The sequence below is a fragment of the Triplophysa dalaica genome, chromosome 8 (assembly GCF_015846415.1).
Source record: "Triplophysa dalaica isolate WHDGS20190420 chromosome 8, ASM1584641v1, whole genome shotgun sequence".
In the NCBI taxonomy this organism is placed as follows: Eukaryota; Metazoa; Chordata; class Actinopteri; order Cypriniformes; family Nemacheilidae; genus Triplophysa; species Triplophysa dalaica.
This window is the reverse complement of record NC_079549.1, coordinates 20,140,913-20,164,132: the sequence shown is the minus strand read 5'-3', so window position 1 is coordinate 20,164,132 and position 23,220 is coordinate 20,140,913. Positions and strand designations below refer to the sequence as shown.

The 23,220-nt window shown below is 37.8% G+C and overlaps 1 protein-coding gene across 2 annotated transcripts; it reads left to right on the top strand.

Annotated features, from left to right (window-relative positions):
- The first annotated feature begins 1,397 nt into the window (after positions 1–1,397).
- Positions 1,398–22,436, top strand: nab1b (NGFI-A binding protein 1b (EGR1 binding protein 1)). Of its 2 annotated transcripts, XM_056755316.1 has the most exons (8): positions 1,403–1,691; positions 6,512–7,320; positions 8,432–8,565; positions 9,681–9,732; positions 13,013–13,132; positions 14,566–14,731; positions 18,380–18,520; positions 19,927–22,436. In XM_056755316.1, exons 2-8 carry the CDS (start codon positions 6,514–6,516, stop codon positions 20,004–20,006), a joined length of 1,500 nt encoding a protein of 499 aa, XP_056611294.1. In that variant the 5' UTR covers positions 1,403–1,691; positions 6,512–6,513; the 3' UTR covers positions 20,007–22,436. The 2 variants fall into 2 exon arrangements, with proteins under 2 accessions (XP_056611295.1, XP_056611294.1); XM_056755317.1 differs by lacking the exon at positions 13,013–13,132 and having other exon boundaries at positions 1,398–1,691.
- The last annotated feature ends 784 nt before the right edge of the window (positions 22,437–23,220 follow it).

Here is a 23,220-nt window from a genome sequence, read left to right as displayed (position 1 = left end):
TCGGCTTGTGACCCACTGAGCTGATTCACGCACACTTTTACTTGTTTGAAAGAATCTTTAGCCACCGGCTTAGGTCATGAATGTCTGACAGTCTAATCCAGCGGCCGTGTATGTATGTGTGTGTACTGTATGTGTGTGTGGAAAGGATTAGAGCCAGCTGAATCACTGTGTGTGGGAGTGTAAATATCCTGAAAGAGGAGTGTGTAGTGGCTGAATACAGGACCACGGCCCCTCCCATCTTTCTTTCGAGTCCTCTTCCTGCGGCAGACCCCGAAACATGTCTGTGAGAACATCTCTGAATGAATCTCTCTATATGAACGCTGAGGAGCAGATAGATGTGCGGAGGGGAGAGGTTTGTTTTGGTTGAGTCACTGTAACAATAAAAGCTCTTCAGCATCAAGCCCCTTAAGGTTTCTGGTTCCCGGTGGGTTTTTCTTAAAAAGAGTACATAAGGACCACACGCAAAGACAAGCGTGCACATCTGTGCATGTTCAATTAGTTTTTTACAGTGCAAGACAAGCAGTGTATTATACCATGTATTGAACTTGATTTGTTGAAAATTCTTCCTTCATTCACTTATCTTCATGTCATTCCAAACCTGTAAGAATTTATTTCTTTAGCGGAACACAAAAATATATATTTTGAAGAACGCTGGTAACCAAACAACATCGGACCTCGTCGACTTTAATTATACGGACATAAAATGACTGAGGCATTTTTCAAAATATCTTCTTTTGTGTTCTGCGGAAGAAAGAGTCATATACAGGTTTTGAACAAAATGAATTTTTATTTTTTGGGTGAACTATCCCTTTAAAAATCTGTAGCGTCACATGTGCTTATTGTCATCACAAGCCTCTAGGCAAAGCATCTCTGATGCAGCATTTTATTTACAGAGAGCCGAAGCAGAAATTTGTCTAAAACTCTGCTGGCATTTACCATCAAATGCATTCCCCACTTGAATCTAAACACTACGTGCATTACATCTCCACAGAGTTTCTTTGTAAAAGTGATGAGATTCACTCATTAACTACATCAGTTGTGCAAAACACTCTAAAAATGGAACAGGTACTAATGAGATCTGAAACCGAGCCCACTGTTATCATGTGCAAGGACTCCGTGTGACAGGCTGTGGGCAGCAGGTGAATTTACACTGGAGGATGGGGGGGGGGGGGCAAGAATAGCACAGGTGTGGGTGTGCAGGCGGCCACCGAACCTTGCGCGTCCGTGATGTCGTTCGGTGGGTATTTTCAGGAAGGTCAACAGACACGATAACCGTCCATGTGTATATGTGAGGCGTTGCATGCGGCTGATATGAGGTTTGGTATTCCATGCAGCAGCCTCCCACGCGACCGCCCACGCCAGGATCTGCGTCACGCGCGTGGGAGTGAGAGCGCAATGTAGCAAGCGCGGAATATCCCAATTCTGGCAGTAGGGGAGAGAGCGGAAACCAAGTAGTTTGAGAGTCCCTCTGTTTGACGCTAGTTTAAACTACGGAGAGTTCATTCAAAAACACAAGTACGCGTCGGACGCTCGGCACGCATCCTCTTCGCGCCAGCAGGACGTCAGGTGAAGCGTCATCCGCTTGAAAGCATAGGAACTTTTATAAACATACGAACAAGTGGGGATTTTGGAAGAAGCGCGTTTAGGAACAAATTAAGAGTTTTGGGGAGAAACAACAAAGATAACTACAGGTACGTGTCAGCAAGTTTATCAGTACGTTTCAGCCTTGCTCGTAATTGCACGCGAGCGCTACTGTTAAAGTGTGTCCGTGTGTTTTGTGCAACTTTCCTGCGTGTGCGCCAGTGTTTTGGGCTTCCATGTGCGCGCCGGACAGCCGCGCGAGATACCGAATGTGTGTATCGCCCGGTGGGCGTCTGTTCGTCGGCAGATGTGCGGACAGCATCCTATGCTTTACTTACTTCCAAGTGTACTCTTCTGTATGCTTAACATTGTTCTCAGTTGAACAACGAGAAGATAAAAGAGTTGTTGTGTAAGAAAAACAGTTATAAGAAAATAAGCTATTTCATTAAAAGTTTTCTTAAATAGACAAGCACTTAAAGAATGGATATTTATATAGATTATAATAGGCTACTCTTGATTATTTATTCTCATTTGTATGAGTGATGCCTCATTTCTGGTTTATATTAGTAATAAATGAGTTAATGCGGGAAATTTTAAATTGCACTGTGTTTTTACAGTATGTCTCGTGAAGATGACGCATTGTTTACCACCTCACGCCAGACCCTCCAATAGACCATCTCCGATGTTACTAATGCTAAACGCAAGGTGGTGAACTTTGGTCATGCCTGCTTTTTTCCACCTATATTTCCCCCGTTGTCTCTAACGGGCGTTGTAATGAATCATATTTAGGTTAAGTGTACTTGCTGTCACCGTAGGCTTAGTTGACATTGCAGAGCTTGTGGAGCTTTCAGACTTCACGGTAGAAAGCATGGAGGCTGAAATTGAGTCAGTGGTCCTCATAATCAAACTGAAGCAATCACAAGACTTTGTAGCATGTGCTGTAACTAATAAGGGATACAATTTGTATTTCCCCAGATTTCTCACAAGTGATTTTACACCTTTGTTGTGTAAATGATCACCTTCCTTTTCAATAAGACGAGAATTACATCATTTTAAGCATCTTTAACCATTCTTTATGATTATGTTTTTTTCTTGGTAATCCTCCACTTAAAGATCTTATGAAATCAAGATAAGAGATTTGTGACAGGCTTATGATATACTATGATGTACTAATTTTACATTTAGTAAATATACAACATTCATTAAAATGTACAGTAGGCTATGTATTTTTTGTGAAAACTTGTTGACTCATGTATCGGTGAACAGATTTTAATTAATCAAATGCTGCGTGGAATTAATATATTAATTCCCCTAATTCCATGTTAAAAAAACTATTTTTTTAAGTAAAGGATACGAAAAGATGACCTTCAATGTCCTACTAAAACTCACTGTTCATAAAACAAATACATCAGAACAGCAAAAATACTTTATGTGTATTAAGTCTTTAAGAAGCATATCAACCTTATAGGAGAAGTTCACTTCAAAATTTGCCCACATTGACTTTCCAGTGTAGGAATAAAAATGACTATGGAACGTGAATGGGGACACATTTTGAAGTTAATTACTCCTTTATTTTTTATGTTTCTTTCAGTTGTTTCTCAATCATTTATTTTCTAAGTATATGACTGAGGACGTCTACACAAAAGAACACCTCTTTGATAGTTCTGTACTGCTATTTAGGGACAAATCTCGACGCGAATCCATTATTCATTTGGATTGATAAGAGGCCACTGTTGGGTAACATGAACACATGCTGTGAGTGCTCTCAGCGTATTGCATGAAACCCTGGCCTCAGATCTTCAGCGTTACGAGCTGGCCGTGCCGGGGGGAAAGAGAGTTTTGGATAAATTGCTGCCTAAGTGCCATTCATGCTGACACTGAATTGGTTTCAACAAGGCACCCTTCACTTGGGTCTAGGCCTCCGTCATCCATTAGAGTGGCAGAAACACTCTGCCGTGCGACGGGGCGTCCTCATTAGACTTCATACGCTCGCTCTTTAGTACTCGCGCTCGGCCTCGGCGGGTGAGTTCTTACTCACTTCTACTGCACTAAAAGTCAGGATGACTTGGTAGCATGTGTTATTTCTTATTGACACAAAATAAAATTAAGTGAGTCACAGCCTTGGCGATGTTTAAGCCTTGATCATAAAGAATTGTTATTATTAGTTATGATATTATAATTGTTATTATTTGTTATGATATTAAGTCTTCCTGTGTTTTGACAAAGGAGCCATTGCAACTGTAAAAATGAAGTTCATGAAGTTTAACACATAGGGTTAAAAAATGTTCAAAAAACATTCAAATCTCAAAATGAAGCTTTATATGACGTTACATTAAACATCAGACATGTTCTGCTTGGCTGTGGTTATGATGTGCACAGCATTTCGAGACAAATTACGGAACATGTTGTGTCGTGTCTGTTAGAATCATGCTGGTAGAAAAAAAATGGAAACGTAAATCTATATCTCAAAGCAGATTTGTTTTGTGACCGTCGAAAGGAGGAATATACATATTTGGGAAGAAATGCGGTGTTATAAAAATGGGGATCATGAGTCTTTGAGGTATATTTTGTATGGGTATCCTTTAAAGCCATCGAAAACATACATGCAAAGTTTAACTCGCAAATGCATGACCTTATTCACATTCACAAAATGCAATTCTTTTAATGTGAATGAGGTCACATTTGTGAATCAAATTCTTTGAATATATCTGAAATATTCTGACTTCTTAGATATCCATTGCTTTCCATACAAGATGTGCTTTGCCGTGTCTTTTCCCAATCCCAGGAGTCACATCGTTTCCTAACTTTCACGGCTTGCACGTCGTTTCTAAAACACATCACAACTCATAAATGGGCAAAGTGAGTTCGCTTACCGCATTAGTATGCATTACGGTGCCTCTGACAAAGTTTGCAGAGAGCATTATGTGCGCTTGTATGTTTGCCATCATAGTACCATAATCCTTGGATCCTTTTAAGGAAGAAGTGGGTGAGTTAAAGTGAAATGCAGAAGTATATCATTTTAGCATGCACACCTACTGTCCCACTCCCACACAAAACTCCATTACCCCACCTCCCTCCCCTGCAGTCAATCTCGCTTTTATTGCGGCTGCCGCGGATCCACATCCTGACAGCGGCAGCTGTACAATCGGGATCCCGGCAGAAACAAATGAGGCCTGTGCCGAGAGAGCCCACCTACGCTCGCTGCAGAGGTGGACTGTGGCATGTGACACTCCCAGCAGCCCAGGAGCCTGACAGGCACACTGTTATAATCTTGAATCCAGCCACACATTTCAGCCTCCCACCCCCCTCCGGGGCAGACAGTGTCATCTCTTTCTAACTCTTTTGAGTCTGGTTTTCCAATGTATTTGCCTTTTTTGTCAGGTATAAGGTTTATTTCGTAGTGATGTCTAGGTCAGCTTTTAGAAACTTTTTAGGGGAGTTTTATTACAAGCCGAATGTCTCACAACCTTTCTTTCACAAGTTTTGACAGGACGGCATTGTATCTTTACTCAGAGGGAGTGGAGGTGTAACGATACGCACAGCTCACGATTTTACTATTGCATCATGATATTTGTTAAATATTTGTTAAATACGAAAACTAACACTAAAATGAAATTTTTTTGTTCAAGACATTTGTTATTTTGTTTAAGAATTGACAGCATCCGAGGTTTAATTAAACTATTTTTATGTAAACTAATAAAAACTGAATGGATCTGTCAATGAAAAAAAAGTATTTCTATTTATTTCATTTAAAAATATGTTGCCATAACTCATATCTTAATGTTTTTGTTTTGCGATATGCAATACTTTTAGATATATATCCTCAATAGAGAGCTATTTTTTCACGTTTAAGAGGCAGGACTGTAATGATTTGTAAATGAATTACTGGTAACAGATCAGGTTGTAAGAGAATACATGAGTTAGCAGATGGTCTTGAAATTTTGTGCAATGTGTTTAAAGTTAAAAGACAGATTATGAATGACAATAACAACTAAAATGCTCAAACTGGTCTATCTACCGCAGTAAAATTGATATCTTACAGAGTTTATTCGCTTTTTATAATGGCAAACAGTATATCACAACATGCAAATATTGTAAATATAAACATTTATGGGTATTAATCATACCATTAATATTTTGATATTATTCATATTTAAAGAATCCAGAACACTTATATGGTCCTTCACTTTAAAAAATACTGGAATAAACCTAGTCGTTGGGTTAAATTAACCCTGGAAAATGTTTATATTTGACCAAACAATGGGTTAAAAACAACCCAGCATGTCGGGTTGGGTTCATCCCTTTTTGACACATAATACCAAACCTTTTTTCTTTACAAGCAGTCCAATGCAATCGGGTAATTGAGAAATAAACCGTGTCCTGTGCTGTACCAGCTAGAAAATACAGCTCTCTTATGCTATTCTATATTATTCATATCAATATTATTAATATCAATATGTGTTTTCTAAATGTTTGCCGTCACACCAAAGGACACATTAACAGTTTGTTTGCTAACTTCCCATCCTCAGTTGAGCCATTCTTAAATAACTGTGAACAAATGTCCTCATTCTGAAAAGAAACACTAATGTAGATGTACCATGTTGTTAGAGAGTACTAGAAGGCGTTCATACAATAATGTAAAAAATTATGTTTAGCTCTATTATATTGATATATACGGTTTCATCGGAAAAACTGCGGTTTGTGTTTGGTTATAATATAAGAATTAATTTTAGATTTATAATATTATTTCATTGTAAATTAGTAGTTTTATATAAAATCTACCCAATCATTTTTTCTTTGTGGAGTTCTACCTTAAGTTAAGTTTGGGCCACTTAACGTTTGTTTGTGTTGTTGCCGCTGAAACAGTCTATAGTACAGTGAAGTTAGATTTTGCAAAATATAATTTCTTTTCTATGTCTCTCTCCCTCAGGTATGGCAGCGACTTTGCCAAGAACCCTTGGAGAGTTGCAGCTCTACCGCATTCTTCAGAGGGCCAACCTGCTGTGTTATTATGACGCTTTCATCCAGCAGGGCGGCGACGATGTTCAGCAGCTCTGCGAGGCCGGCGAGGACGAGTTTCTTGAGATCATGGCACTCGTGGGCATGGCCAGCAAGCCACTGCACGTCAGACGCCTACAGAAAGCTCTGCGTGACTGGGTCACAAACCCCGCCCTTTTCAATCAACCCCTTACCTCCCTACCCGTCTGCAGTATTCCTGTCTACAAGCTGCCCGAGGGGTCACCCACACTGTTGCCCGGTAATGGAGCAAGGGGTGAAACCCAAAGCGTCAAAGTGCCCAAGTGTTTGGCGGTTGCTTGCGTAGACCCCAATAAAGGAGAAGCAGGCAACGGAAGCTCTTCAGCAACAGTTTCACCCCTTCAGAGCGGCAGCGAACCACGGTTTTGGGCCAGTCACGGCACAGAGAGCGAGCACAGTCTGTCACCGGCGGAACTGGGCTCCCCGTCTTCTCCACGGGATGGGCTAGAGGCGCTGGACACGGCAGCGGTTCAGTCCGTGGCGGAGTGTGTTGAAAGAATCGCACAGACTTTGCCCAAGAGTGACCCGGGAGAGGTTAAAGAACTGTTGAAGGGGAATAAGAAGTTAGCCAAAATGATCACCCACATCTTTGATATGAGTGAGGAAGATCCTCGTAGAGAAGAGGAAATTCGCAAGTATAGCGCCATATATGGCAGATTCGACTCGAAAAGAAAAGATGGAAAGCATTTGACTCTGCACGAGGTACGAAGTTCCCGTCATTACTTTGTGTACTTTTGGTGTTTGAAGAATAGTTCTCCTATATAACATGATCTTGTTTACTCACTCCATAACATATTTCTTCTGTAAAACACAAAATAAGCAACTTTTTTACATTTGTGTGCTTTGTGTGTCCATTCTTTATAATAAGTTATTTAAAATTGTATCATTTCATGGTTTACAGACGAAATAAAATCATATAGGTTTCAAACAACATGAAAGTGAATGATAAAAGAAAATAATATTTTGGATGAACTGTCTCTTTAAATGACAAACTTCAAGGCAGGCAATTCTGATTGTTTTTTAGGGCTATTCTGCAAAAGAATCCTACTTAGTATTTTTTCCCAGTACAAATATCTTACAACTTCTAAATCACGATACATTCTACTAACATCTGAACTTAATCTTAAACTTAATTAACTTATATTAATTAATATTCTTAAATAAACTTTTTTACAGAAGTATAATTATTAAAGAAGTTAAACTTAAAGGGACAGTTCACCCCCCAAAAAATATTATAAATGTTAATTTTTGCGTGAACTATCCCTCTAAAGGTCTTTGCTCATACAGTCCGAAATATATGTATGTGTTTTGTCCTATTTGGCGCTCGTTTGAACGTTGTCTCTTGATTGACAAAACGCCTCTCAAAATGCTTGCAACGGATACGAAAAACGCAGAAAATCAACGCAGTCCGAGTCTTTTTATGACAGACGAAAAAATCAGAGGCAGTTTGTAAATGTGATTGACACACCACGAGGTCGTATTTATTTTTTAACGTGCGGAAATTTCGGACGCAAATTCTCAATGTGCAATGGCTATAACTTTAAAGTTTTCACAGTTTTCAATATTTTCACTTGTTTCAGACATAAACATACATACAGTTAACCCAGACAAGACTTAAATTAAGATACATTTTCTTCAGAACCAAAAGATATTTATAATTGTTTAGATACTGCAAAACCAAACTAAATACTAAGAAAATCGTTTTTAGAGTACATTGTGATCATCGTCTGTAGTAATGATGCTGTTTATTGCACATGACATCAGTATCTGTAAATTATTATTAAACGTCTACATCTCCTTGATTTTTACACAGCTGACAGTGAATGAGGCCGCAGCTCAGCTCTGTATGAAAGAGGTGGCGTTGCTGACTCGCAGGGATGAGCTTTTCGGACTGGCGCGTCAGGTCTCCCGAGAGGTCACCTATAAATACACCTACAGAACCAGCAAGTAGGAACTTTCTCATAAACACAACTTTTTACTGTTTTTTGTAGTTTGTTCTTTATTTAAATAGATTTTTATTTTGTTGCATTTTATACACCTCACCTGGCACTGGATTAATCAATTGTGATATTTAGCCTTTAAGCCGAGAAACGGATAGTACAAATGCATCGAGTGCGGTACGTGCTCAGAGTCAAGCCAAGATATCAAATCAGGTTTTGTGTTGGACTGAGGTGGAGGGCTGGGAAAACTCCCACTCCTTTGCATCTAAAGACACATAGTCTTATCAGGCACGCAAAAGGTGGCATCCAAAGAGACCATTCAGGTGTTTCTTGGATTACCAGCCTTGCGTGTCAGAGAATGGAAAATTCCATTTGGCGTTACATAAGTGCCGTCGCTCATTCAACCTTTCAATCAAGATTGCATCACAGCGGTGGACTGCGTGTTGCGAAAGTTATCTAGGCCAGGTTTTCTTAAAGTGCCTCTTACGTCATGATGAGATTCGCCGAGGGCATTCGTATAAGTATGTAGGTGAAAAGCTCGTGTAACATGTTGGCACATCAAAGTATTCTTCGTTTTTTAAAATCACATTATTTTGGTAAAATGTATGTCTCATTTAAAAAAAATGTCTTTGACACTTTCTCATAAGAATGACATATTACTTAATGTATGACTGGACCAACTGTTATGTCAAGGTTGTTTTAAAAACCGAAATGGCATGTTGCCAATAATGAGAATAAATCTCTGCTGTCCTTCTGAAACCTCCCATCTCCATATTTCGTGATTCATTATTATTAGTCACTGGGTTTCCAAATATCTAACCAATAAAAAGTATTAAAACGTGTTCTCAACTTTGACACAACAGTATTTATTCATATAAAAATTACAGCGAACATCTGAGGTTTTGGAAGGACAGCGACGAAATATGACTCGATATAACTTGTGATCGTCAAAAAAAGATCAAATCAACTGTAATGTAAATCGGCATTGAGTTGGAAATTAAAGTTATGAATGAAACAGTCTCTTTTAAAGACGTAATCGACACAAAAATAAAAACAAGTTCATATGTTTCATCTACTATGTTTTGTATCCCAGGGTTAAATCTTCCTACTCCTTTTCCACAGATCTCGATGCGGCGAACGAGACGAGCCCTCACCCAAAAGAATCAAAACAGAAGTGAGTAAAGTGGCGCTCGTATTTAGTTCCAAACAGCCTCTGACAAAAATTTCCACCTGAACCAAAGGCTCCAACTGAATTTCTCAAGTGGGTTTCTCAGTCGCGCGCCGAGTTGCAGCGCTTACACCAGCATGCAAGGAAACAGTGGGTAGGAGGCAAGATTGACACTGGGTGGGTCCAGTGGCTTTTGTTTGCATAGCTGCCTGTCTGCATGCTGAGCTGCGTGGGAGGCCTTTGCAGGAGCGTGTGGGGGAGCTCCATCAGGATTGCATGTCATGGTGTAGGGGAAAGGTCAAAGTTCAGCCTGAAGAAGTTACAAAGCGCTAATGTTCGCGAGCCCACTCCCTCGATCACACCTTAAATCATATTTAGCCGGCCCACGGTCGTGATTTTCCATATCAGCGCTATACGTGGCGATCTTATTGATGTGCTGTTTGCTGAAGAGTCCTTTGTGCTCCGCTTTTGTATCTATGGCAGCTGTCCATTCAGGGCTCTCTCGTGACACATTTGATGAGAGTCCAGTCGATAGATCTTCTGGAAAGTTCTCACATCCCACGTCAATGCAATAGGCCGGGCCGGCGTCTCAGGAAGTGCAGGTGGTTAGCCAACTCACCCCTGCCTTGGTTTTAGTCAACGTAAGGGCACATGCATGTGACCGACTCGGAAAATCAGTGGTTATTACCCACAACGCCTTTAATGAGAAATGAGTATGTCTCGTACATCACTAACAGACTGTGGCAAGTCAGTGAGTAGCTTCTTTTTTCCCTAATTTGCATTGTTACTCACTTAATAGTGCATTTTACGTCGTTTGATGTCATGGAGATGTGAATGAACAGCAGTGTTGGGGAGTGTCATAACAGCTTTCAAAAATCTACAACTTACTTCGCACTTAGCAATAGGGCTGTCAAGTCCAAATAAATGCATATATATATTACAAATATATCTTAAATATATACATGTATTTTTTTGTATTCATATACTGTACATTTATTAATATACACAGCACACAAATAAAAAAACATTAGATTTCAAAACGTTAAATCACTATTCATCGATTTGATAGCACTACATAGCAGTTAACTGCATTTTCCATTTGCACGACGAAAAGTTTGGTTTCATAATAGTGAAGTAAAAAGAAAGCAGCATTGCCGCTTTTAGTGAGTTACACCCAGCAGGTTAAAAAGCTACTTTGGATCATGTTCATAAATTGCAAAACTGTGTAATGCGGCAAATGAGCGCTCTAACTGTTTCAAAGGTTTCACAGTTATTAGCAAACCTTAAATAAAAAAAGCACACAGTCCCTGTCTGGCCTCGACTCTGCCCACACTACACTCCCATCCACACCAGTAAGAATAAGCGTCCTGCCCACACGCACCCAGACAAGGTCCAAATGAGATCAGTTGCGCGCCTACTACCCGTATTCTCGATGTAGATGTGACATCATTGCGTGGGCGTGCTCGGAATCACCCACGCCCATGCATTTGCGCAGATACGACGCAAAAAAAGTGAAAAAGGGCCGAGTCTGAACAGACGTACGCTCGCACCTTTGTCTCTGGGACCAGCCTCCGTGTCACGGAAGAGTAGATCTCTGATTCTTAGGAGTGGCTCAGTCACTTCATTGTTGAGTGTTGGCAAACTTGCGTCAGAACTGTTATTAACAGTTAACCCTCCTCCTCAAATCCAACACCCTGCTAGAAGTGAAAAGAGTGGAATGCTGTTGTTTGCTGCCATGGTAATGCACGTAAACAATTGTTTTTTTTTAATGTAGTGATTTAGTCGTAACAGCGTACGAAATGATCTGTTTGAAGATAATCTGCGCGTTGAATACACCTCTCTATACAAACTTATCCCCAGATGAGTTCATTTTACTAGATATCATCTGACCTTTCTACCTTGGAGGAATGAAGCGTTTACTTGTGGCTTCTTGTTTTGATTGAGATTTGTAACATCTTATGGAATTTTTCAGGTTTTCTTCAAATGTCACCTTAACCTATTCGGCCTCCGCGTGAGGTGTCCATAAAAACATTTAACTATAGCACAAGTGCTTTTTAATGGTAATGTGTGTAATAAAATTTTTTGGATTGTAAAATACTTTTTACTAGGGCTGCATGGGTGTTCAAGCTTATTATATTATATGTATTATTGTGGTAATTCTGCTTGGGATAGAAAATTACAAAATATTGCCAAAATATTTAATATTGTTGAAAATTAAGATTAACTTGCAAAAAATTATAAAAGCCATTTACATCCTTTAGATAAAGGATTAGCATCAACAGGTGTTCATGTAATAATAGGTTGTTAGTCACCAAGTCTACAGTTTTAACTTTGTTTTTGCACTAAATATTTTTAATGTTCTATCCAAATTAAAGAGAAAATCACCTTTTTAAGTATAGAAAAAAACCAAGTGATCTCTGCAAAATATATTTCTTACTTTCTGTTTGTTATTTAGCACAAATATCTTAAAATTCTTAAATCAAGAAGTACTAATTTGTGAAGAAAAATTGCTTTAGATATTAAATCTTGTTTTCTTAAAAATGTACGAAAATGTAAAAAATATTTGCCAATGGAGTAAATAAAATAAACTTGAATAAAGTGCATAAAAAAGAGGCAAACTTCATTTAAGTTTTCCTTAAACTTTATAAAATAAATATAAGACTTTAACGTTATAATCTTCAGATTTAAATAAACATAAATTTAAGTTTAAATTTACAGATTTAAGATGAAACTTAAATACGATTAATTAAAGACTAATTAAGATTATTTTTCCTCGTTGGCAGAATGTTCTTGTTTTAACAAAAAGCTTACTTTTTAATAAAAAGAATGTTTAGATATTTGTACTGGAATACAAGACAAAAACACAAAGTATGTTTTTTTTTAAGTGATCAACATATATTGTTTATAGTCATCAATTTTGAAAGTTAGTGGGATATCTGATTTCTGTATATTGCCCAGACCTAAGTATATTTGGTACTATCCCAGCCTAATATGCAGAGAAACCCTTTATATAACTTTAAATGAAAGCCATTTATAGGTTATCTACCCCATACGTTGTGAACATTTTGACTTTGTGGCACTAGCAAACCCTCAGGCTATCTGTTGAGTGTCCTGACTTACAGCCTAGGCTTTGACAGTGGAGTACAGTTTGCATCCTCCTTGATCCACTTATTTTCATGATTGCTCCTAGCAAATGAGCAAATGATACACCTTTGAATCGTCTAACCCCAAAACTTCTAACGAAAAGATACGGTAAAATGTTATAACTGGCACTGTTGGTCTGCAGGAAGGATGCTTTGACCTTCAAGAGGCCCTGCAGGCCATTCACATGCGCCAGGAGACTCTTAAGGAGCAGTTAGCCCACGCAAGATCTAAGGGAGAGGAGACGGTTGGGCGGAACATCCAGGTGACTGACTGCATTATGACAGTGTGTGTAGTGTGTTTATGTGTGTGTGGGAGAGGAATGCTCTCAGGCGCCTGGCTGACTCCATCTTCATGTCTTTCTATCACCGCATGTCTCGCTCTGGCTCAAAGCTGCATTTCACCTGCTCTCTTCCCCCATTTTACGTGACCTACTTTTGGTCAACTGGTCAAATGTGTGCTTCGTCCAAAGTGGAATATTAGTGTTGCTCTCCTGTTGGAAATTAAATCTCGCAAGAGGTTTTTAATATCTTCAATGCTCAAATTTGCATGGGAATAGTAATCTGTTTTGAGTTGAAATTCAAAATATGAACTTTTCTTTGACCGTTTATGCGAACTATACACCTCATATTTGTTGTATAGCTGTAAATTCAGTCATATGCTTTCTGGGATTATTCTGATGGTATAAAATGGTTCTAAAGGAGCTGAAAGAGTTTGCTTTTAAAGGCTGTCAATCCAGCTGCCTTTTCAAATCACTGTCCTGTCAAAATGAAGACAAAGAATCGCAAAAAATAATGTAAGGGTCTCTTCAAAACGTTGGTTCATCACGACAATAGTTTATGTTAGTACTGCTTACCTGTGTTTTATTGTGACATTTCGGAGTGCGATGACGTGCGAGCATTTTTTCTGTCTCCTATTGAGAGTGAATAGAAACATCTTAGACATATTTGATATGTTAAAGAAACACAACTAAAAACTTAGTTAGGTCGGTCTGTTTTTCTTTCTTTCTCTGGTCGTCTTTTCAATAGATCCAGACTGATGCTGTCTCAGAAACATCAGTTAAATGTGACGCTTTCGTGTTCTATTATTTAAAGAAGAAACGTGTCCTTTTGTAGCCGTGAAAGCCATTTTGTTTAAAAAAACAGGAAGAGATGTAATTGGCAACAATCAAGCTCATTGCTTTGTGTAGTTTTTAATAACAAGCTTCATTTATATATTTCAAATGGATAGTTCACCCAAAAATGAAATGATGTCATCATTTACTCAAGCTTTTATTTTGAAGAATGTTGTTAATCGGCATCCACTTGCATTGGTTTTGTGTCCATACAATAGAAGTGAATGGGTGTCGGAGCGGTTCGGTAACCAACATTCTTCAAAATATCTGATGACAATAGCTTGAGAAAAGGATGACTGAATTTCCATTTCTGATTGAACTATCCCTTTAATAATAAAAACCTTTATAGTATTTGTAATTCTCAATACACGTTCTAATATGAACAAAGAGATTTTTAACGATCGTTTGATATTTGGAAAGAAGGCGTAGGACTTTGTTTACAGTTAGTTTTGTTTTGCCTCACTCGGTTGCGTTATGCTTATGAATGGTGAATATTGGAAATCATTTCTGTCACACCTTAGACTCAGACTCTCAGTCTCCACACATCCATTTGCCTGACTCCCTGCTGTTTGTACATATTATAGGTTCAGCTGGAGCGTCTGCTGGCTAAGCAGATGGAGATCCTGCATGACGCCGCGGCACAGGACAGACTACAGGCTCTGGAGTGGAGGGTTCCACCAGGACCCTACAAACACAGCGGAGAGAGACAGAACAGTAATGGCATCTCCACCGACAAAAGTGCAGAACATGGTGAGTTTACGCTTTAGAGAATTGGCTGTTATTGTTTTTTTGCTATTAAGAAGATGCTTTTTATAGTACTTTAATATACTGTAAGTCTATATGGAGAAAAACCATGCTATATAAGGGAGAATGTACAGGCAGCCGGTAATTGAGTCTTTATATTTCTGCAAACTTTTACTGCACTACATCTCCTGAACAAAATGTATACTTTTACTCCGATACATTTCCCATAAGCATGTTCATCACTACAAAATAAAAGCATGGAACAGAAATAGACAAGTCGGCGATCTGGTCACAATCATCGGTTAAAGCTCAACATGCAAGTGCAAAAAGTAGCTCTCTGCTGTTCATTTCAACACAAGGTTTTAATGTGCTGCTCCTTTTAAAAATAAACTGCTTATTTTTCACTTCAGTTAATTATCAAATGACTGGGTTGTTACTATAAGGGAAATGCAAGGAAAGAAAGAAGTAAAGACAGATTTGTTCTGATTTTGTTCAAAGTTGTTTTCTTAGAGGGAAATATTAGGGGTGGGAGGGAACTATCCTTTCATAAAGTTATAAGTTATAAAGTAAAGATGTAGTTTCTGAACTTGTATTTTGATAGTTTAGCAATTAGCCGCAGACTGTTCCTGATAAAACTACTGAGCTTGAGACACAGCTTTTTTCAAAGTTGTACATTTCTATGTAAGCACCATTTTTTATCTTTATCTAAAACAAACATTTGTATTAACAATGTTTGCTTCAACTTTACTTTAAATACTAAGTTAGATTTCATATAAAAAGTACTTTTATTACTTAAGTACAATATTTATCTGATACTTTATGATTTTTACTCAAGTCATATTCTCAAAGGTTACTTTCACTTCTACCAGAGTCATTTTCTGGCAAGATATTTGTAGTTTTACTCAAGTTTTGCTTTCAGGTACTTTATACATCGCTGCTTTCGGTTTTAAGATATGAAGCGAGGTTCAGTTGTCATGAACAGACATTTTGGTTTAATTATTTGTAAGCATAATGTCATATATGTTATTAAAATGTATATTTACATTTAATTAAACCTGTCAAAATGATTTGCTGAATCCGGGTTACAGTGTGTTATTCGTTTAAGAGGTTGTTATCTGGGAATAAAGAACCTGCAAATTTGGTGACTGGCCAATCAGAATCAAGCATCCCAACGATAATGTACCGACAGCCGGTAGCTATCGCCCCGACAATGTGAGGGGCTTATTTCACGATAACAGCCAGCTGCTTGTACATTATCTCGCTTATTACACAGCTACTTGCCACATGAGAAAAAAACTTGACATAAAATGTGAATTTGAAATATTTTATTAGCAAATTTTTGGCTCATTGGTTAATTCATTTGTAAATATAATGTCATATATGTTATTAAAAGACATATTTATCATTCATTTTTGTGTAATATTAAACTGCCCCTCTCAAAATGATTTGCAGCATCGGGGTGTTATTAGTTTTGAGCGGTTGTTATTTGAAAATAATGTGAATCAACAAAATGCAACTAACCGTATCTTTGTGCACAGTGTGGTGTGGCATAAATAGGTAAAATAAAGGCTTTTGACTTTTAATACATGGAAAAATGTTCCCATATGTCTTTCTTTGTTACTTTTGTACCATAAATGATTTGGTGCTGTGTTGGGTTGACATCCAATATATAAATCCTGGGTCCTAAGGCAAAACCAGTTTAGAAGCACTGATTGAATTCACACTATGTAGAATAGATGCAGACCAAGAAATTCACTTTCCCTGACAAAAGAAACAAAACATAAAACCTGCTACTGTTATTTACTCTTGTTTGACCTTCCAGTTATTTTTATACGTTTGAATAAGCGGCCAAGCGTTTCATTTGCCGTTTCTCAGATAATTCACTAGCTTGCATCACCTGTTCCAGACTGCTTTTTTCTCGTTTCCCGTTGGCACTTTCATTTCAGGGGCTCATCTGGCAGCTGCAGGCGGAGGCGGGGTGGTGGGTGTCAGGAAGGGGAGGGGGGAGATGGGTGGAAATATGAACAGAGCGTTGCGTTTTGAAGCTTATCTTGATGCTGCCTGACTGTGGTTCATTTTGACCCTTGCGGTGGAAGGTACATGAGAATAATTACTGCACGGACATAGTGAATCTGAGCGCTGATTATCTTCATCACAGCACTGGGTTAGTGGTAGACCGATATGGATTTTATAGTGGCCGATACTGATATCTGCTGTGGGCAATCGTTGTTTTTAAGACATTATTATCCTTGGAGCTCAGGGGTATCAATGGGCAAATATGGCAAAGTCTTTGTCGTGTATGTCCAAAGGAGTGTACACCAACTCAGCAACTAGGAAATGAGACTTGTAATGGATAGCTTTCTCTGAGTATTATGACTCTGTTTGGAAAAATTGCATAATCATTCTTTATTTCTGTTTCAGTTTAATGTGACATTTTGCTCCTTATTTATGATAATTATTTGTCGTCCTGATTTACGGTTTCACACGGTGCTAACAGAGTGCTCCCCCCTCCCCAGCTCTGAGAATCACTTCTTCATGAACTCTATGAGTACATGATCTCTCTCAGCTCCCTAATATCCCATGTGTTCTCAAAACTCCAGAGTGGGCGTATAGGATCTGCAGAGAAATGAGAGCGAAGGAGAGAGAGAGAGAGAGAGAGAGAGAGAGAGAGGCACTATTAAAAAAAGGGAGAATTAGATGAGAACTAAATCTTTCCCTCTCGGGCTCTGACTGTCCCTCTGCAGTCGGGTTTTGCCACCATTAATAAAGCCTGTTGGTTATTGAAAATCCTTTTTAGACTAAATAAACAATGCTTTCTGTCAGTTAAACGATTTTGTCATTCAGAACCTATATACAACTCTTTATTCTGTTGGACACCAGAGAAGATATTCTGAGAAATGTCTCAGTGGTTTTGTGTTCATACAATGCAAGTCAATGGAGCTGACATTGTTTGGTTAGCAACATTATTCGAAATATCTTCTCTTGTGTTGTGCAGAAGAAAGAAAATCATACAGGTTAGGCATGATGCATGGGTAAGGTAAACATAAAAGCATTCCTAATGCTTGAACTGTGTTTATGGTCAAACAACTTCTTATAGCAGAAATGCAAATGAGTGGACATGCGATTTTAAAACAGTTTTTACAAAAATATTAGAAAATTAGCGTAATTAACCAACAGCCCCGGTAAAACCAAAGCCATGATTCAGTGCTGAGCTCTACCGGTACTGTCAATAGACACAAATGAGATCATTCAGTCAGAGAGAGAAAAGGTTAATGTGCTGTGTGAAGGAAGTGGGCAACAAATGTAAAGGTGTTTTGGGCTGAATGCAACCAGCCGTCAACGGGCCTCTAGCTGCATTCTTTGTCCTCGGGCTGTTTTTGTGTGTGCGTTGGCTGGCTATAGTCGAAGAAAAGGTGCATTCGTATCAACTGAAGATCAGTTGCACGAGCGAGTGAGAGCATTGTGCTGAGTGTTTCTGGTAGGCGGGATGCTTGTCTCATAGCATTAGCTTGTAACGCAGGGCCTGGTAATGGACATAATGATCATGAATGCACTCGTGAGATGAACAGAGATGTAAGCGGTAGTTAAAATGACAGGTTTGGTTTATAGTCTGCCGTGTGCTCTGACACTTTGTGCATGTGTGTGTTTCTAAAGGAGAGCGGCCGCTGAATCTGAGGGTGACCGGTCAGAGGAAAAGTGCAAATGAAGGAGAGACGCCTCTTGGAAAGCAGCTGGCCAATGAGTTGAAGAGGCATAACCAAGCTAATACAGAGGGCAAGACATCAGGGGCCACAGGTGTGTATGGAAATACATAATCTCTCTCTCTCTCTTTTGCAAAATCAAAGCAGCATAGGGATGTCCTTAATCCAAAAGTTAGACATACATTCTTTATAAGGAAGGCCTTCCCATAATGCATTGTTACGAGCTCAGCATAAAAATTCTTCCAAGGTTGTGGATGAAGTAATAAAAATAATATAATTCGAATTAATTTAACACCAAAATCATCGATAATCAATATGAAGTTATATATGACTGCGCATTCAGATTTTTTAACAAAAAAAATACTTTTTTACAAGGTGACTAATTTGTATTAGTTTGTAAGATGTGAATTTTGAAAATTATTGAGTGTTAACAAAGTTAGAATATTTTTAGAAAAAACATTTATTTAATTTCCAGTTGTTTAAAAAAAATCTTTATTTATAACTTGTATACATTTCTATGATGTGAATTGTACGACAAAATATAAGAATATTATTAAAACATTTTGAATTTTAGAAAGATATTCTAGAAAAAGAAAAGAACATAGTAAATTATTATAAGAAAAAGTTTGAATATTAGAAAAGAGTTTAAATATAAAAAAACTTAACGAAGCCACACCCACATTTTATTTTTATTTTATTTGAATTTTAATTAATTTATTGTAATTTGTTTGAATTTGTGAGATGTAAATCGTCCAAAATTATTATAATATTAATAGAACAAGGTAGAATATATTAGAAAAAACAGTAATGACGCCCATCACACATTTTATCACATTTATGATTTATTTATAATTTGTATTAAAATTTTAGAATTTAGAACATTTAGAAAATTAGAAAAATTGAATAAATGTAAAGAAGTCCCACCCACATTTCATTTTTATTTAATTTTATATGTAATTTCTTTATTTATTATTTAATTTGTTTGATTTTGTAAGATGTGAATCGTACAAAATTATTATAACTATTCTTAGAAAATATATTAGAAAAAACAGTAGTGAAGCCCCACCCACATTTTACTTTTATGTAATTTACATTTAGTCATTTAGCAGACGCTTTCATCCAAAGCGATCATTTATTTATTTATAATGATTTTTCGGGGGCTTTTATGCATTTAACTGGAAAGCTCAATAGAGTGGTGACAGGAAAGCATTTGGGTTGAGATGGGGGAGCAAGTTCAGCAAAGGAATATCGAGACGTGAATCGAACTCTGGTCACCGTGAGTGAACTGCCGCTATGTCAGCACATTAACCACGGGGCTATCGGCACCAACTATTTATTTATTTTATTTTACACATTTAAACACCCTAAATCATAAACATTACAGTGCTTCATGACTATATGATCATGGCATATAATCATACATTTGTCCTTGTCATTTTCATTTACTAACAAATGGTTTAAGTAATCCTGCTTTTAACAATGCGTTTACTCTTTTTCCAGAAAACGGAGATGCTTCGTCGCGAGCCCTCAACCTCTCCGAGAAGAAGGTCATCAAATCAGAACCCGAGGATTCCAGATAGTAGCCCTGAATTCTTTCCTTTCGAACCTGTACACGTCTGTCAGTGAATACTAACCAAGCACAACTACAGTAGAGCCTTAACAACCAATGTTGCCTCAAAATAGAGTTTATTTTCGTTTCACACCTTTTTTGTTTTTGCCAAAGCACCTTTAGCCCTTATTTGCATTCTCCTGAGTAGATTCACACTGTTTGTGCTGTCACTGACTCGTTTCATTGGCTTTGTCGCTCACTAGCTCTCCATACTTGTTTTTCTCCCCATGTTCTTTCTCTCTGTGTAAAATGCGCTATTTGTACATACATAGAAAATGTCTGTTTGAAAACAATGTTATTTAAATACAGTATGTGTTATATGTATATATGAATGCATGTAAAAATGGGAGTTTCTCCCAAACGGGAGGTACACTGTTGTCTTATACGATTTTCAGTACGCAGCTGTTAGTTGTCACCTATTTAAGTGAGTCTTGAATGGAGTTTCTCTTTAAGAACCTGTGAAATCATTCGGCGTCATTTCTGTAAAATAAATGATGCCCACTTGTTTGAAAAATAGGGTTTAAGATACGTCACAGCTGTGGTTTGCCACTTGCTAGTTGCATGTGTTGTTTGAGCAAAGGATTTAAATTTAAAAAGCATTTGTTTGGACAAACATGTAGTGTAAAATGAGTCATCAATATTTCCAGAAATTAAAAGACTGTAAATTATGATTTCACAGGGTTTTCAAGGGACTTTAAGTAGTTGACTTTTCCTCCATCAGAGTTTCTGATAGCAATGATATGAATCTGAATTTTAAGTCTATTATGGTGCTATGGTTGAAATGATTTACGTGCAGAGGGAATCTGTGGTACACATTGCAATTTAAACACTGAAATCTTCGAACCAGACAATTGGTTTCCTTGTTATCTTGAGTGAATCGTAATGCTCGATTTCTCCAGATTAAGTTACTAAGCACAAATTGTATATTTCATCGTACTACCCACAAAATGCTATCACAGAAAAGCATGCCTGTGAAATTCTCCTCCTGGACAAAAAGTACTGTAAATAGTTCAAACACATTTGCGAATGACTGGATGTGAAAACAAGCGTCATGACCGCACCATTCCAGTCTTTATGGTAATCACATAATCAATGTATTGTATTTCTGAATATATAGTAGTAGAGCAATACCGGGTAGCTGTTGTCACTTAACTCAGTGAAAGTGTCTAGTTGTCCCAGTCCGAAAGGACATTCTCTGTACAGTATTTCTCCTCCGTTTATTAGTGTAAACATAGTCTTAGATTTGACTAAACGTGCAAATGTATGTGAAACTGATATGCACTAGTGTTATTCTAAAGGCATTTTTAGAATTTGCATCCTGTTGCTCAACATTTCTCATGTGTTTCAATGGTGATACATGTTTATTTTTTTGTAGGACTCGTGTACCTTATATCTGCCTATCTTTGGTTTGGCCTTGAGTGAGTTACACTCTTTCTGTAGTTTCCGAGTACCACGTAAGGTGAAGTAGGCACAAGTTAATCAGGTTTTCCGCAGTCGTTTGTTTGTAACGTACCGGTCAAGCTGTTATCTAATCTGTATTTGTGTCGACGACAAATACCTCTTTCTGTCGGTACACGAGACCGATTTTAACATCGTGATCATACGCTTCAGTATTTTGAGGGAACACGTGGAGATGTCGTGTGCGCTTTTATTTTTTTAGAGATGCTTTCAGAGACTAAAGAGATCTTAAGTATGCAAAACCATTCTTGATTTAAGTGCCATTTTAGATATATTTTTGACAAGTGTGGTGGGAGTCTGTTTCCGAAGATTATGAGACGTTGCGTTTTAATGGTGGATTATCAAAATTTATCGATTGTTTGAACATTTATCTGTATTTTCAACTTTTTGCCTTAGTTCGATGCATTCAACATTGAGGTATTTTGTTAAATGAGTGCTGTTTTTGCAGTGCTGGTACTTTATTTTGAATGAGTGATTTTTGAATGGTACGGACAGTGAGATTTGGAAGTTGTATGAACATTAAGACTTGGCAATATAAAGCTCTATAAATAGACCGGATCAAAATTTGTTGTTGGCAAAACATAAAAGTGCAAAGTTTGACAATGAAAAATGCTCATCTGATTGGACCTCACTGATACACAGTTACTAATGACCTATATAGCAAGACATATCTAGACGCCTACCTTTGTTCCTTGCTTGTTACTGTCTCAAACCACTTACAGAAATGATCTGTTTTCTCTCATCTTTGTAATTGCTTTGTATAATAGACTTATGCATTTTTGGACTGTGGGATAAAGCTGTTGTCAGTAGAACTTGTTCTCATCACCTTTGAGTAGAGGGTACATTAGGATATCTATACAGTAGTCCTGCACATATTGTTTTGTAAACACTAATATATTTAATTTGTTATAAAGCACATGAACATTAAACTCTATTTTTTTGAGATCTGATTGTGAAGTGTTTTTCGTTTGCGTTTTTATCACTCAAGTCTCTTTCACCCTACTTCGGAAAACTCATGTCTGGTTTCTGCGGGCACTGCAGATTGTTTGAGGGATAGTTCACCCAAAAATGAAAAATCGTTTCATGGTTCTGCAGAACACAAATATATTTTGAAGAATACTGGTGCAGTAACTAAACATCATTGGCCCCCATTGACCTCCATTGTGTGGACACAAAACCACCGGGAAATTTCTTGAAATGTCCTCTTTTGTGTTCAACAGAAAGATTTTAAATATTTAGTTTAGTCATGATTAGTCGAGAAGTTTTTATTTATAAAAAAATCCTGTATGAACAATCCTGCTGCGATGGAAAATCCAAAATACTGAACAATATATGCAAATGCTGAACAGTCATTTAAAGAAATCTTAAGACGTCGAAAGTAATTTACTATAGTATGCGGGACAACATGTGATATCGGAGCATAAACAACGTGGTTTTGATCATTTCTTGCTTATCTGGTTTCAAGTAGGCCTGTTAGCCTTTGATGACATAGATACAGGCAGATGACAGAGAGGGTTAGCGTGTGGGTTGATGTGTCTTCACCTCAATTCATTTGCATCTACATCATATTTACACATTTTGAAACTGCAGAATGACTCACACACCCTTTGTTGTGCGTATGCAGTGGGTCTAAACCTTGTACTGATAGACGCACCACTGACTGCCCACAGGCGGCACAGAATGACGCCCTGTGGCCTGACATCATAGACGCTTTATTTTACTACACA